At 45.5% G+C, this 17,754-nt stretch overlaps 1 protein-coding gene across 1 annotated transcript in view; it reads right to left on the reverse strand.

Annotated features, from left to right (window-relative positions):
• arrdc1b (arrestin domain containing 1b) overlaps nt 1-17,754 on the reverse strand; it is a 31,706-nt gene that overhangs the window by 5,770 nt on the left and 8,182 nt on the right. Inside the window, exons 2-5 of the mRNA XM_079755844.1 lie at nt 10,414-10,524; nt 5,258-5,308; nt 1,856-2,010; nt 438-620 (exon numbers count right to left, since the gene is read on the reverse strand). Of these exons, the coding sequence (XP_079611970.1) occupies nt 438-620; nt 1,856-2,010; nt 5,258-5,308; nt 10,414-10,524 (500 nt within the window). The remainder of the gene's footprint in view (nt 1-437; nt 621-1,855; nt 2,011-5,257; nt 5,309-10,413; nt 10,525-17,754) is intronic.

A 17,754-nucleotide genomic window follows, 5' to 3' on the forward strand; every position in this document is an offset into this window, starting at 1 on the left:
ACATGTCAACCCAATCAAAGGCAATGTCCATCAAGATGTTGGGGATTACTGATTGGTGAATTGAGAGTCTGCAAAAATAAGGAACACCATTTGATAGTTACCCTTATGAGGCTGGCCAATAGGAAGCCCTGTATGATAGCTACCTGTATGAGGCTGGCCAACAGGAAGCCCTGTATGATAGTTACCTGTATGAGGCTGGCCAATAGGAAGCCCTGTATGATAGTTACCTGTATAAGGCTGGCCAATAGGAAGCCCTGTATGATAGCTACCTGTATGAGGCTGGCCAATAGGAAGCCCTGTATGATAGCTACCTGTATGAGGCTGGCCAATAGGAAGCCCTGTATGATAGCTACCTGTATGAGGCTGGCCAACAGGAAGCCCTGTATGATAGTTACCTGTATGAGGCTGGCCAATAGGAAGACCTGTATGATAGTTACCTGTATGAGGCTGGCCAACACGGAGCCCGTGTCCTTCCCAGACTTGTTGTGTATCTCGGTGGCCAGCCGGACCACCTGACCGGGGGTGTAGCCCCGCAGGTCGCTGCACGCCCTCAGCATCACCGTCCCGGTCTTCACCAGCAGGTAGGTGAACTTCTTGGTGGTCACCGCGTGGTTGGGTTGCTGGGGGAAAAGAATGACGTTGTCACTGTTTGTTGTTTGGTTAAAGATGCGGCAGGTTCGATTGAAGAGCTATTATTGGAGTGTAGTTAGTTAGAAATGGCCTAGTCATCCCTCAGCTATCAGTTTGGAGTTGACCCAACTGTCTCTATATGAGAACATTTCGATTTTAGACCACATCCGTCTTCTGAACAATCAGGGCCTCTCTTCCTGGATTCCAGGAAACCATTGTGCCTGTCAGTCGTGTGAAATGCAAAACTGGCGCTGGGCGTGAGGTTGGTACCCTCGGGCCCAAGTGTCACTCCGGAACATGAGGTTCAATCATATGTGGTGTTCTTATGTTCAGGAGCGATGTGATATCGGAGTGAGTGCGGATGAGGGGGAAGAATGGGAGAGGGGGTGAAGGGGTAGAGTTTCAATTAGATTGAAGCGAGGGAAAGAATGAATTACAGTTGGTTGATTGCCGAAATCCAATAAGGTGTCATCTTGATAATGGCTGGCCCCATAAATGGTTCGATTAGTATGAAGGAGATTCCACTCCCATCTCCTCCCCTCTCCTCCTGGCCAGCCCTCCACTCCCATCTCCTCCCCTCCCCTCCTGGCCAGCCCTCCAATCCCATCTCCTCCCCTCTCCTCCTGGCCAGCCCTCCACTCCCATCTCCTCCCCTCTCCTCCTGGCCAGCCCTCCAATCCCATCTCCTCCCCTCCCCTCCTGGCCAGCCCTCCAATCCCATCTCCTCCCCTCCCCTCCTGGCCAGCCCTCCAATCCCATCTCCTCCCCTCCCCTCCTGGCCAGCCCTCCACTCCCATCTCCTCCCCTCCCCTCCTGGCCAGCCCTCCAATCCCATCTCCCCCCTTTCCCCTCCTCCCTCTCAAGGTCCCTCCTCTCCTCTTACCTCCTCGCCGTTCCTGTGGCAAAAAAGGGCTAAACTCCACAGCTTTTATTAGGAAGCAGGTTATAAAAGGTATTCATAGACAAATGTATGAGTATAAAGTGGATCCTAGTGTGAGTGAATGAGGACACAGCTTTCAAAAGCTGGTCTGGCTAAACAAAAGATGAAGACTTTAAGCCTCCTTTGTAATCTATCGGAAGTTCTTCCTTCCGGTTTTTTTCTTATATTTTCAAATATTTGATTTTTAAATCATCTTTATATATTTGACAAAAAAGAACATGGCTAGTTCTGTTGACAAGAGGCAGAGACATCCTCAATACATTTAATTAACCACAAAGCTCTTACCTCGATGTCTGGGACTTCGTTGAGGTTGAGCAGATTGAGAAGGTAGAAGGGCTTCTGGGCTTTGTAGTCCTTCGAAAAGCGAGGCGTATCGATGAAAGCTTTTATGCGGTAAACAATCTTCCCGAAGGGGCCTTCAAATGAAGTCGGTACTGCAGCTGGAAATAGATAGCAGAGAATTTATAAATATATTAAAGTAGAGTTGAGTAGAGCAAAAAAAGATTAGATAACTGTACTGCTGAGAAGATTTAATTAAATAACATAAGATCCTATTCAATTTGATTATTTAAATATTTGTTCAGAACTCTCTGTTCAGAATGGAATAGTTAAGATTTGATTCGAGACAGAGGAGGACGCTTAGAGTTATAGCAAATCATCATCCTTATTTTCCCGTAAAAGCCCCATTCCAGGTATAAAACAAGCCACAGGATGAGACTAAACAGGGAGGGATGGTCATAATCCCTGTTTGCGATTTAATTAGAGATAATAGAAGTACTCAGAGCGTTGCGGCCGTTCCACTGACATGTTGTGTACGGCACAAAAACAGTTTTAGTTGGTTGTAGTTTCTAGTTTCTAGATGACTCAAGTTTCTAGCTTCTAGTCAAGCTGCCAAACTCGTGCTTCTCATGCGTATCCTTCCATGATCTGGGTCATGACATGAAGAAACAGCTCACTGAAAACCGGTGGACGTAGTGGAGTTCAATACCATCGACTGTGTAACACTGTTCCTGCTTTTACCCATCTGAACCCTTGTGATATTTGACGTTGTATTTGGACAATTAATTCCCATTTCAACAGAGATCGGGCTGGTGTTGTGATCCGACTTATGTCCCAGAGGATTAGCCTGCATAACGAGAGACGTTCAGAGCTAGAGCGTGCAAGAGACAATAAACTGAAGCACTATAGTGCTGCCAGTGCCTCTCTCCAATCTGCAAGCTAAGCCTGAGACCTGCATAAAGCTTTTTTATTTGTTCAATCATGATTCAATGAATAAGCAATTTGTCTAGCATGTAACTAGTTGTGCGTGATGAGGACACCCTGGCATTTCCCACTCTCCTGATAGTTAAGATCTAACATTTTATACCCGCTGCATCCGTCCACAGCATGCACTGTATACAACAAGTCTAACAGCGAAACCTGATGCAGGAAAACCACAGCAGAAAACACAGGCATCACACAAAGCATTTCCTCTCTCCTTTCCTGGTGCTGGCTGGCCTAAATCCAGAGCACTACCCCCCAGTTATCTGATCGCCCTTATCTGGCCAGGCTTCCAGAGCTGCCCAGTCCTATCAGCCAACGCCTAGCTCCAGCCTCTCCCTCTGCATAGAGGACTCTCCCTGTCCCCCAGCCTAGAGACCGGCACAGCGCACAGCACACACTGCAGTCTGCCCGTCTCCTGCCACCAGGAACACTCCCAGAATGCTGGGGATCAGGCTATTGGCATTCAAATCCCGGTATCCTACAGTCCACCTTAAATGTACACTGAAGTTGTGCTAAATGTATCACGAAATATATCCTATACATATGTATAAGTATAGTATAGTATAAGTATTCTGAACAGATAAACATATCCTAAATGTAACGTAAATATATCCTTTACATATGTCGTAAAAAGTGACCTAAACGTTTTGTAAATGTATCCAAAATATAAATTAAATCTGGCCTTAATGTATGCTAAAGAAATCATAAATGCATCACTGACTCAACTTATACTAAATGCATCCTTTTTGAATGAATCCTTAAGTTGCCCTGTTCTCAACAGATAAATCATTTCGGAAACGACTGTGATGTCACAATGTCTGACAGCATCGTTCCGCTATATTGATGTTGGATCAATTTCTCTCAAAGAGACCAGTTCAACTGTCGGGTCAACCATGGCTTAGCAGGGAGGACATTTTCAAGAAGAATATTGATAACACATTAGGGGCATCTTCATGTAATCTCTCCCTCCTAGCTCCCCTCTCACGTCTTGTTGAACTTTAAAACAGGAAAACCAGCCTGTGAAGGAGGGCCTTGGATTATTGACCCAAAGCTAATATGCTGATAACACTAAGGATTGATCCATTGGTACATTGTTTGGTTTGTTTTGACTAGTTCCCACACGAGCTGTGCACACCCAAGTTGTCCCAGAAAAGGCCTTGTGTACTTTAAGCTGCAAAGCAAACACACATATTGTCTAGCACTGGGCAAAAACGGTGTGGCATTACATGTTGGTACACACAGCTTAAATACCTTTTAGGTAGGCATGACACTTCCCTTGCACTGTACAAACACCTGGCAGCATGTCTGGGCTTGAACCACGAAACCATTACTTGGTTCTGGAAACATTGACTTGGGGTGAGGGGGGGGGGAGATTGAGATAGGACATATTTACACACGTTTCTAATCCTGATCCCTGCCTCACATCAGAAACACCTCAAGAACAGAAACCAAGGAAGCAAGGAGGGGGGTTGCGGGGAGTTGCTGGGCTTATCACACTCACCGTAAAGAGGTGCTAGTATATTCAGCACTACTATTTGACATGATTTAGGCTAACATAACATTAAAACAGCCCAGAAGTTAGTGCTTGAGAGCAGCGGACACTTTCCTGTAGTTTCTGAAATGGGCCTCAACAAGAAAATAAGGTAATCATTATACTAAAGTTTACGTTGATACATATGTCATTCAGGAGCAGGAAGAAGTTGGGTATCTAGATCACGGACCCCAAGAGATGAGGCTGAGGACATTTGGGGGATTGAACCCAGGACCTATAGGGTGGGAGTTGAACACCCTGACCAATAGACTATCTTAACGCCTAGAGCGGCTCTTGCTCTCGTCAGTGACAGACTTGTTGGTTAATAAAGGACTTCCTGTAGTTTCACCTGCGATGGAAGGTACAAGGCTACTTTAACTCCATCTTAATTAGAATATTGAGACACTTCCTTTACTCATGGAATAATTATCTTGGACTTTGTGTTGAACTACATTTTCCAAATAACATTCCAATGAGTATTAGTCTATTCATTATTCATTCGGAGGATACTACCAGGAAATAATTAACCACAAGCTGCTCGTCAAACCTAACTTAACTAAAAGGTTCATGGAGACAAAAATCTTTTTTTATACTGATAGTATCGTTACATCTAGTACTTTACTGGTTTAATCTGAACCAGTCTAACTGGGCGTGATTATGTGAGTCCCTTTTTTCCCCCTCCATTGTCGAGTAGCAACAACAGCTTAGAGTCTGGCAATGGCTCTGTTACCGTGGCGATGTCCTCTTCGACAGGAAATAAGACCTGGATGGACCTATTAATAACAGGCCGTCTTATTGGGTTATCAGCGTGTGTACAGATGCACGGTCATGGAACAGCGAGGGGTGTGTGCGAGCGGCGGCCCTCCCAAAGGGTAAACATGATGAGGTCATACCTGGGATGGCAAACTGGAACGGGAAGCTGTGCTCTCCTGCGGTCAGCGTTCCTGTCAGGAAACACAAAACACACACACACGCTGTCGCACACTCGGTGTTTGGATTTCATGAATAGAGATGTATCCTTCAAAACAACAGGAAACCCTTGCAGGGTATCTATTTGTGCTGGGAATTGTCACTTCTTATCCTTTCATGGTTTGTTTTCTCTATTTACAGTGAGAGGTGAAGGATGACGTTTCTGGCTCCGTGGTTTTTCACAGATAAAAATCAATCTTTTAAACAATGGCAACGCTTGAAATGTCTGTTTGTGTAACACTTTACAGATTGTTATGGGCTTCAGTCCCTTTTATGGACAGGACAATGAAGAGAGTGTGAGGAAAGTTAGAGCAAAAAAGAGATAGGAATGAGACCAAGCGGGAATCAAACCTGTGGCCACAACAAGGTGTGTTGTGGACATGGTCAGTGCACCAGCGGGTTGAGCCACTCGTGTGTGTGTGTGTGTGTGTGTGATTGTCTATGTCTGTGTGTGTGTGTGTGTGTGTGTGTGTGTGTGTGTGTGTGTGTGTGTGTGTGTGTGTGTGTGTGTGTGTGTGTGTGTGTGTGTGTGTGTGTCCATGCCAGAGCCATGGTAAATACATGGGTTGCTGTTTATTTAAACTTCACACTGGAAGGCTAGTCGGTGAGAGTGCGGCCTCCCCGTGGGTGCGGGCCTCTTGTGCTGCGCAGGATGAGGTTACACTGTTCAAACACTGCCCTCCAGCTGAGCCATACCCCAGCCCTGCCAACGGTATCAACGCCATCCACATTCCCAGTGTACCGCGGTTACCCAATGAAAGGTGTTACAGGGGTTGTTTTCATTTAACGCCTATTGAGGTTTGCCGAGTACATTACCCTCAGTGTTCCCCCCCTCGTTGTTCATCGAGAAACGTACATTGCAAGGTGATATGTTGTCAACAGTATCATGCTGTGTAACATTATGTTGTGTTTCGCAAGTTCAATTATGTTACGTTGCATTTCACTGGTACATTATGTCCGATTATGTTTGATTATGTTCCATGCATTACGTTCTGCTATTTTACTTTAGGTTACGTTACATTATGCCATGCGACGGAACGTTAAATTTACGCTACGTGTTACGTTGCATTGTGTTACATTACATTGTTACCTTTACGTTTCATAACGTGACACTTGTGTTAAATGATGGCACATTACTGTAGGTAATGTTACCTTACATTATATTTACATAAAACACATTTCAATGTGTATATTTATGGGGAGAAAATATAAACCATAGCCCCCAGCATTAATAGGCCAACAGGTAACCGTCCATTGGCTGGGTCTCATGGGGTGTGGAGCTGGCTGGGGGTCCTTATGATCTACAGAGCGAGGTCCCTGCAGGTGGGGCCAAGGTGCAGCCTGGAGAATGAGGGGTCTTCAGTGTGCGGTGGGAGCCGGAAACCCTCTGAACCACGCTGACAATGGGAGGGTGGCTCACAGAGGAGGAGGACGGTGACGAACGACTCTCCGGATGAGGGACCACACTGCTATGCTGTTGCTAGGCAACGTAGCCGGAGCAGAAGAACAGCTCCTGCATTTTGAAGTCTGGCCAGTGATTGTGTGAAATGATGATGGGATTCCGGGGGGGGGGGGGGGATTGTACTGGCCTGATGGAGAGGAAGAGGGTCGTGGTGATGAGGCAGACGCATGATGCCTGAGAGGTTCAGCTTCACGTTAGGACAAATAATATCATGATAAAGGTAGTTTGGTAACAAGCTGTGAGTGATTACAATTTCAACAAGGATATCAGCCAGTGAGAATCGGTTTAAATCGTTGTCTCCATGGGACCAAGATAAGTTATTTGATTAAAATGGAGCATTTTAAATATATACTGCATCTGAATGCAGGGATGAATATACAAGGATGGATCTTCATAATAATCTCTGTTGGATATCTCATCTCTTCCTCATCTTCCCACAAGCTTCCTATCCATTTGTGACATTACGAGTGTGAGAGTCTGCCTGGATGTGTGCTGTGGGCCAGTCGCAGCATGGCGGATACAACCCAAGCAGTCGCTCTCTGGACTCAAACAGGCGCAGCTGGACCAGGAGAAGTCACTTCCCAGCAGAGTTAATCAATGACTTACAAGATGTAGGACTAGGAGGGGGGCCGGCAGCGACGGAGCAGAGCCAGAGTGCACCTCCCCTGCTCAGTCCGACTCTCTCAGTAACATGCTCCTTCTCTGATGTGTGTATCCCCTTTTTAGTCCATTGAAGTAACCCTTTTTCTTTTATTTTTTTTTATTTTTTATGGAATATGATGAGTATTATTGTGTGTTGGGTGTTGTATTGTTCAAATAGTTTGTTGTCGTTCATCATAATCCGTCATCAAAAGGTCCTTCCGATGTGTGTGTGTGTGTGTGTGTGTGTGTGTGTGTGTGTGTGTGTGTGTGTGTGTGTACATGAGGGCCAGAGAGGTCTATGTGGTTGATTAAATATCAACTGATTAGTTCTTGTAACCCATTAGTGACTTTGATCAAAAGAGTAAATGAATTAACTTGACCCTGAGATCCCCAGTCTTTCAGAGGAACCCTTTGTTAAAGTCTGACATCATGAGATTTACATTTTTAATTATTCAAGGGGATTGAGTGAAATAATTAATCATCATTGACAAGGGTTCCGTGCAGAGATCAAAAGGGAGAGACAATTTGGGGCAGTGTGCTGTCATCATGTATTGTGACAATGTCATTATCTAGTGTTGTGTCACGGGGCAGTGTGCTGTCATCCTGTACTGTGACGATGTCATTTTCTAGTGTTGTGTCACGGGGCAGTGTGCTGTCATCATGTACTGTGACAATGTCATTATCTAGTGTTGTGTCACGGGGCAGTGTGCTGTCATCCTGTACTGTGACGATGTCATTTTCTAGTGTTGTGTCACGGGGCAGTGTGCTGTCATCCTGTACTGTGACGATGTCATTATCTAGTGTTGTGTCACGGGGCAGTGTGCTGTCATCCTGTACTGTGACGATGTCATTATCTAGTGTTGTGTCACGGGGCAGTGTGCTGTCATCATGTACTGTGACCATGTCATTATCTAGTGTTGTGTCACGGGGCAGTGTGCTGTCATCCTGTACTGTGACGATGTCATTATCTAGTGTTGTGTCACGGGGCAGTGTGCTGTCATCCTGTACTGTGACGATGTCATTATCTAGTGTTGTGTCACGGGGCAGTGTGCTGTCATCATGTACTGTGACGATGTCATTATCTAGTGTTGTGTCACGGGGCAGTGTGCTGTCATCCTGTACTGTGACGATGTCATTATCAAGTGTTGTATCACAGAGCAGTCTGCCGTCATCATGTACTGTGACGATGTCATTAAGTAATGTGATGTCATGAGATCTGTGATTTTGTTCATAAAAAAAAACATGGGTTATGACATCAATCTTGACAACATAGACTAATTGAACAGTCAGGGAAAAGTCAACCAAACGACTCCATTAGTGAATAAGGATCGTAAGGAAGCAACGTGAATGGATTTTGGATTGCATGGACTATGGTAAACGTTGTTATTAGATGTATTAAAAGTGTGCAACTCTCTGGATCAAACACATCTTCAGCTGGGCCCCCTTTATTTTTCAGTTTTCTAAAAAAATAAGCAAGGCCCTTAAATAAATAAGATTGAATACCAATACTAAATTATTTAAATGCAAAGCATTTTTATTGATTTTATTTCATCCACTCTTCAAAGCACTACGCAAGAAGCCCATTAGGAACACACCACACTCACAATAAAGCTCTCTCCGTCTACAAATCTGCACCTACTGTATTCTCACATCAGGTAATCAAACAATGAAGGTTTAATTGACAACCCGTCAGTTTGATGTGGTGTGTGGAATGATAATTTTAACGACACATCTCTGTGTGTCCACTCTGTGACAGTGCGGTGGAGAAGGATTAGGAACACAGTCGTCATAACACAACAAAACCGCTCATCTTCTCACGGTTAGAGCGCTCCGGCTTTCACGCTCCAGTGGCCATCGCTGACTTCCCTCCTATCCTGCCATCAGTGCACTTTTCACAGGAACTTTCATGCATGCCCGTCGCATTTGATCATTCACAACCACACACACACACACACAGGAGGAGGAGGACGCTTGCGTTTTCAGACTTTGCGTGTATGAAATCACCGTCTGTGAAATTAGTGATTCTATCCCCGTGATCTTGTTACAGTTACCATTGTGGTCGGTTGGTTTCGTTCCTGTCAGTGTTTGTAACTTCCCTCTATGTTTATCTCTGGTTACCGCTCGTAAACGACTCTTCCTAACGTGCACTGAGTCATCGTGGGTTCTATCCCTGCGATTGGGTCCGCTCCTCTCCCTGCTCCCGGCCCTGTCGCATTTCTACCAGCTTGTTCATCGGTGACTGTTGAATGCTGACCAACAGCTGGCGAGAGCTGGCAGGGGGCCAGAATCTGTCTCTCGCTCCACGATGGGGGGGAGGGGGGGGGGATCAGCTGCTGCTGCCATTACCCCCCATAGAAGGTGAAACGTAAAGCCGGGTTCCTGCAGATTCTTGCAGATCGTGAAGCGGGCCAATCAGGTGATTGGGTTGATCAGTGTCACATGATCGACGGGGGAGACGGCCCGTATTTGGACAAAATGAATGCCACCAGCTGTGAGGGTGATGAGTCATTACAAGCCATTTTTTTTTAAATGAGGCCCCCAAGTGGGAATGTCCGCACCCAGATGTGTTACGGATAGTTCAGCGCCTCACTCCTCTCTGCTTGTGGCCTAAACCAACCAGAAGGCTACAGAAAGATTTAGAAATGGATGGTCTAAGGCTTAAGCAACATCACATCTGGTGGTAAACCAGAGGCTGTTTGAGGTCATGTTCACAGGGATGAGTGTGAATCTCACCCCCCTGAGCTATGAAACCACACAGCCACTAGTGTGTCTGTGTTCCCACGAGGTGCGATGTTTTCCCGTGTACGACCCTATTGATATTGTGCTGTGAAGCTGGGAAATGTTTTCAAGTCATGAGTCTCACACCCAAAATAACCCACGATTGAAAAAGACAGAAGAGAGGAGAATAGAGAACAGAGGGAGAGGGGAAAAGATGACAAGAGGGGAACAGAGAACAGACAGACGGACACCTCCTACCTTTGTCGGCGACAGACAGGGTACTGTTGAAGTACTGCTCCGACAGCGTCCATGACGTATCGTTCAGCTTGTTGGAAATCCCACACGACCCATGGCAGTTCACCTTAATTGCTGGAGAGAGAGGGAGAGGGAGAGAGACAGGGACATAGAGAGAGATAGAGACAGAGAGAGATTGTGAGAGATACACTTATAGGTCAACAGACTGCACAAATCCATTTATGATTTTGTTTAGGCAATAACTTCACACTCAAGTACTGCCAAATCAGAGCAATTTTCTGATACTCGTTTTTCATTTGCACGTCTGTATTTATTGTGTTGCTTAGCAACAGCCTCTCTAGGGTGGACTCTCATCCATAAAGTCAGTCGTCTCCTTCTCTTTAAAACAACACAATGACGGAATCAACCCACACACACACACACACTCATCCACACACGCACGGTTTCATTTTTTTATAGTGATAATGTATGCACTGCAACACCTTATGAAGAGCACATCGCAAGAGGTAGGTCAGGCACTTTTTGTGAAAAATAAATAAAACAGTAGCATGCAACGGACCAATCCAAGCTCACAGAGCAGAACTTGTCCGTTGTTATCTAATGAATGTGGATCCATCATCGGACTCTCATCAACAGACAGCACTGGGTCTGTGTACTGTATATAATGTATGTCAGCATATAGCAGAGGCTAAACAACACTGTTAAACAAAACACTGTTGCAGAAAAGTCATTAAAAAGGGACCCTATTTTACTGCAAGCTATCAGGGTGAGTTGTAATTATCCACTTGTGACATCACAAGTTTGGCATCATCAGTGGGAGTGTCAACGAAGGCGCACAACAGATATATCGATAAAGAACTTGGGTGGTATAACCAACAGATATTCTACCACTTGTGATGTCACAAGTGGCTTTATACTGTTATCCTGTACGGGTAGCGGATCTCTGTGGATAATGGAGGGATGAAGGACAACCTCATACCAGAGCTCTCTTCTGGTGTGTGTGTGTGTGTGTGTGTGTGTGTGTGTGTGTGTGTGTGTGTGTGTGTGTGTGTGTGTGTGTGTGTGTGTGTGTGTGTGTGTGTGTGTATGTGTTCATTTCTCCTCCTCCTTCTTAGCCTGGTTCCCACATAATCATGTTCCCTGCTGACCCAGCAGCTCCATACAGTTTATTCATACAAACACACACACACACACACACACACACACACACACACACACACACACACACACACACACTGGGGAGTGGCTGCACTTAAGTGTCACTGAGCAACAAAAGTGTTGACGGCTTCTTACTCCATATTTGATTTAGTGAGAGACAGAGAGGCCGATAGACATAAGATATTTCTGATCCGTATTGCCTGAGGAACACAAACACACACACACAAACACACACGGTGCACACACATGCAGAGCAGACACACTGACAAACACACAGAGCAGACGTTGACTTGACACCTTTTTATAGGAAGTGAGGGCTGAGGGGCGAATGTCGTTGGGCATCTAACAGTCACCATGATTATGGTTCAAAAGAACAAACACTTGAAATATCGGCTGATATCTCAGAGTACACTTTGCTGAGGGAGCAGAGACCCTTTTAGAAGGCCATTCCTTAAGTACATTAGCGATGAGGAGGATGAGGTCTTAATGGCCACAAAGACATCGATGGAGTAAACGCCGGTTCAAACCGGTCTGAGTAACTCGATGCGTCACAACCTCTCCCGACCAATAGGAAGGCTCTTGGCTCCTCGATGCCATTGTCAAAAGATTTAATTAGTGTGTTTTTTTTGGTCTGTGTTCATCCGCGAGTCGTCACGTGGGTATTTAACCCCCTGAATTAATTAAACAACGAGAAATTAAACTAACGTTCAGAAGACGCACCAATTAATCAGAGCTTGATGAGGAGCGCCCTAATTAATAACCCAAAGACAATGAACATTAACCAGCGGCGTGCGGAACACTCTAGCCTCTAACCAAACAAAGACCCGGGGCGCCGGGGAGCCAGAGGCCCGGCGGAGGGAGTCGCTCCGCCGGGCGGGCTGGACGCGCTCCAAGTCCATTTCCTGTTCAGGCTCTGCCAGACAGATGGGAGCGGGGGCGTCAGGGCCCACCCCGCTGGCTGGCGGCGCAAGGAGGAGGAGAGACACAAGGAGGAGAGGGAGGAGGAGGAGGAGGAGGGGGGGGGAGGAGGAGGAGAACGCCACAACAGGCGATACCAGGCGATTATTAGATATGCTACCAATGGCATGAATAATCATAGATGTACTTTGCATTTGTACATCTATGATTATTCATGCATACTACAGTATAGTAGTCGTAGTAACAGGACTATTTGTATAAACATTCATTGCATAAATGTGTGACTTTTTCTGCACTATTCATCAAATAGCATTGTGATAATGTCCTTAATGTGAGGTGTGTGTGTGTGTGTGTGTGTGTGTGTGTGTGTGTGTGTGTGTGTGTGTGTGTGTGTGTGTGTGCGTGCGTGCGTGTGTGCGTGTGTGCGTGCGTGCGTGCGTGTATTTTTGCACCTGTTTGTGTGCTCATTTGTGTGTATGGGACGGGTATGTCTGCTCAGCTGTGTGCATCACTGTCTGCCACTGTCTGTCTGTCCATCCATCTCCACAACACATTTTGTCCAGTCATCCGGGTCAGCGACTCACGCCCTCATCCAGTCGCATCATCACAAGCCCACATCTCAACCAGCATTGGAATCTCCAGACGCCCCCCCGGCCCTCCACCGGTGACGGACAGCTCTCTGGCTTGGGCCCAGCTGTCCTCCCCCGGCCTCGCCCAGCCTGGGAATCCTCTCCTCACGGCCAAGGTCTCCTCGCTGCCTGCCTGCTGCTTGGCAGACAGACTGAACACACTGCTAACAAAGAGGCCTTCAGCTGCCAGCGTCCGACCGGGGGTTGATTCACAGCTACGTGATTCACCACCATCCCGGTTAACCGGGGCGATCTAACAGGACCCGACCTGCGTTTAACGTAGATAAGAGAGTATCGACGCGAGAGGCGATGCGATCGGGTTTCAGGATCACCGGGTTCTTCTCCTATTCTGTTTCTTCTAACAGTCTGGGTGGGTTGGTCATGGTGGTGGCTAGACTAATTACCTCATAAGTGACATCACCATGTGGGTCCGTTTATGGGTAATTCTCTTGCCGCTATCCTCAAGCAAGATCTAGTGGGAGCCATAGTTATAGAGCTGTAGTTAGCTTGCTATTAGACAAACTAAGATATGTAGCTCCATGAGATACAGTTGACTCACACAACATGATCACAGCAGTTCAACACGTGTGTCCTGTTATATCCCTATAGATCACGTAATGGTTGAGCTATTAACTCTGCATCTTTAAGAATGTGGTCTTTCAACTGGAAATGTTGCCATCACAAAGGTCAGTGGCAGCGGCGGGCTGGTGGGTGAACATTCCAGAAGGAGCAGAGAGATTGGTCGGTCGTTCATAAATCCGGTTGCACGCCACAAGTCGGAAGATTTTAGGTCTTGTTCGTTGAACGTAAGAATGGCAATGGATGATTCTGTGAGTGCTTGCTAGGGTCTGGAGCAGAGCTCAAAGTTATATCCTGGCACCTCCGGTGTACGTCAGGGATTAAGAGGAATGGTTTTAGGTTCATAGTACTCGGCGCTCCGTGTTTTTTCTAGTGTGCATCCCGTTTAAGAGACGAGCCGCGCAGGAAGAGTTCATCTCTGTTTAGTTTAATTAAAAAACACAGACCCACCTCCTAACCAATACACACACACACAGACACACATAAAGCAGTTAAGTGTGTTGCGCTGTGTCGTTTATAGGCTCAGTAACCTTGACTTGGCTGTTACTTGGGCCCTTATTGACCTTGTAGGTGGACAGAACTCTAGGGGAGAGATTAATGGGGTGAGCTAGTCAACGTCAGGGTTTTAAAGGCTTGTTGTTGTTGATATGTATCGTTCTCATGGAGCTAGCTCGGAATTCAGAATATTCAAAATCGAATTTATTTTCTTCCATTCTGTGTCTAGTGGAGTGCTGCTAGCATGTTTCTAGAATAAAGGCCATTAGAATGGTTTCCTGTCTGCCCATATAAGGGCAGATCCGATAATTTCATTGACAAGGTAATTAGCCTAGCCAAAACCATGGCGACCATTAGTTGCACTTTGCTCCCAGACTACAGTAATGTAATCTGTGTTTGTGGTGTACAGTACAGAGTTTGTTGTACACATTTTTTAAAAGGACCCAAATGATCCAACCGGAATTGTGTCTCACCCAGTGTCATACAAAGTGTCATAGAACACTGGTGAACATAATCAATAGAGATGGAGAGTCAATAGAGAGCAATTGTGTTACAGAGGGTGGCCAGGTTGTTATAGAAAGGAACCTTGCTCTTCTAGATCAGCAAAAGATGACAAACGGCGCTCCAGAGAAAAGCATCGTTTTTCAGCCCGTCTATGTATAATGATTTGCAAAATAAAAAAAATTACAAAAGCCTCAACGTACAACAGGCTGCAACCTGAGCAGCAGCAGCGGCAGAAGCCTGCTGGGTTCTGGCCGATCCGAGGTAGGGGGTAACCCGAGGCAGACCCTACTGTCCTCATTAAACCTTAAACGTCCACAGACAATTAGCTCTTCTCACTTTCCCTGGATCTCCTTTAAGAAGTCTCTTAAGCAGAGTCACCGGGCGAGGGCACCTGAATCCTGATCCGGTAAGGAGAGCCTGCCTCAACACAAAGCCGGCCGAGGCCTTTAAGTCTGATGGGTCCCAATAAGCCTGCTTCACATGGATTGTGAGTGTATTCTGTTTTACTTTGATCTTAAGACTTCTGAAATATGGTAGTTATGGTTGTATTATAGGTGTGTGTGTGTGTGTGTGTGTGTGTGTGTGTGTGTGTGTGTGTGTGTGTGTGTGTGTGTGTGTGTGTGTGTGTGTGTGTGTGTGTGTGTGTGTCTGTGTGTGTGTGTGCGCAAGACAGTGAGCGTAGGTTAGCTACAGCCAGCAACAGTCCAGAAGAGAATACAATCTCCACTGCCAGCTCACTCCGTTATCAGCTTTCTACAAAACGACAGTCATGAACGTGTAATGAACATAACGTAGGGATGCACCGAATTTTCGGCCACCGAAAAATTTCGGCCGAAAATGGCCCAAAATCCGAGCACGCTCCGTCTGTGGCGGATGTTTTTGAAAAGGCAAGAGGGTTTCCTAATGATGGTGCCAAGGCAAAGGGCATTACGCAGACAGTTATGGAATTCATTGCCTTAGATGACCTGCCATTCTCTGTTGTAGAGGATGTGGGGTTTCAGCCTCACCAGTATGCTCAGTCTAAAGGCACAGTAGTCCTACAGAGAATGCACTTTATTTAAATGCACTTTGTGTTTTTGTAACATATTTAATTTTACAATCTTTCAGCAGGCCAGTCAGTTATAGGCCTGTCAATTATTATTTATTTGATTTACACATGAGTGGGGTCAAGTTAAACATTTTATTTTGAATTTTATTTTATTTTATATTGTGCATTGTTGTAATGTCAGTGCTAAGTAAATATTTTAATACTTTAGTAATTGATTTATTCTTTGAATTGCAATGCCTTGATTTTAATGAAGTTAGTACACAGTCATAGCCATAAATGCAATGGTACAAATAATTGGCATAATAATTTCTTTCGGTGTTTCGGTTTTCGGCCTTGGTTTCCTCACTTTCGGTTTTCCCTTTCGGCCAATTTTCATTTCGGTGCATCCCTAACATAAAGGCAACTAAACAGATTTTTTGATCAAACTAGGGGCGGGTCTTCCACTCCACATGGAGGAAGAGGTGAATGCTGCGAACCCTTGGCTATTTCGAACCTTGGGGTCACAGAGCTTTGAAGTGTGACCCTTCATTTTCCTCTGAGTTTGAGGGTTTGTTGATGTCCCGGAGTGAACTTCCTGCTTAACACCCAACAGGATGTGACACATTGAAAACCGCTGGTCTAAAAAAAATATAAACAACTGTCTAAAGCATTAGCAGAAGTTTAAACATGGAGGAGAAACGACGGTTACCACGGTAACCGTGAGGAGGGGGGAGGGGGGGTCCGCTGTGTGCAGTTGTTCTCTTGAGTCCCCTGATAAATATTTAACCTGAAGGGGAGTCCCTGGCCTTTTGTTAAAGCCTGAAGGAGACAGCCTACAGATACAGATGGCTGGCGGGCTTCAGAATGAGCTCTTGAAGACACTTTGATCTTCTAAACAAGCAACAACTAGGGCTTGTCTAAGAATTACTCTTGGGAGTCACAAATTGCAGAAATCCACGTTCCATATATTGGAATGACTTGCCAATATATAGCAATGGTCACAAATACTACCCAGATGCCCATGGAAAGATCTTTCATTTTAAATAATTGCACAAATATTCCATGTGTATAATAATTAGATAAAGACTGAATGTGACCTGTCTGTTATTTGACGTAATTTAAAATAAACTGTCCTGAACACAGTAAGATGGGTTTCGGTGATTACGAAAATAACATCACCCTGTTATAGTCCACCTGGCTGAATAAGCTGTGCGAGCCCTGCCAATAAAGTGCTATCTGTCCACGCCTCAGAGATTAGAGCTGCCCCCTCCACACTGCCCTCCAGGGCACAAACGCACCGGAGTGCAGCAGACACGTTGGCAGTGGAAAAACTTGGCTTGGGGTTTTATTGGTGCCGAGAAAGGGAAGGAGTTCGATGAAGAGGCTGCACCTCTGTGACACAGGTACAATTAAAACAAGTAATTTAAAGCTTCCCACACACAGACAGACATACACGTGCACACAGACAGACAGACAGTAGTGCACTGTGGCATGTCATAGGATAATAATGTTAATCACTCATTTCTTAGTAGTTCTCACACACACACACACGCACACACACACACATAAGCACAAATAGTATACCAACTCAGTCCCACACATTAGACAGGAGTTTGACATGTATGTGCACCACACACACACACACCTGACTTCACTTGGGAAGTTTGGCTGTGTGAAATTCCAGAGGAGTATTAACTGCCGGTCTGGATGAAAAGGAAGCAGGAAGAACAGCTTCGGGCTCTGAGGCTGTTGTTGTCCATGATCTAATCTCCAAGAGTTGTTCAACTTGTAATGTAGGTGTTTGTCAACTCTTATCATAGTTGCATGGATAATTAATCAACAAACCAAACCATTGTTTTCAAATTAAACGTGAGATGATTTTCATTTGTGCTCCAAATGTTGAATGAAAGGTCCCACTGAGTGGAGTGCATGCTAGTGCATGTCCCTGCAGAACTCCAGTGCAGCACTAATAGCCCATAGCAATGCTTTCATACCGCTGTTCAAGATTTGCTTTCATTTGCACACTTAACGAAT

The sequence above is a fragment of the Pollachius pollachius genome (genome assembly GCF_949987615.1).
Source record: "Pollachius pollachius genome assembly, chromosome: 18".
NCBI classification, from domain to species: domain Eukaryota; kingdom Metazoa; phylum Chordata; class Actinopteri; order Gadiformes; family Gadidae; genus Pollachius; species Pollachius pollachius.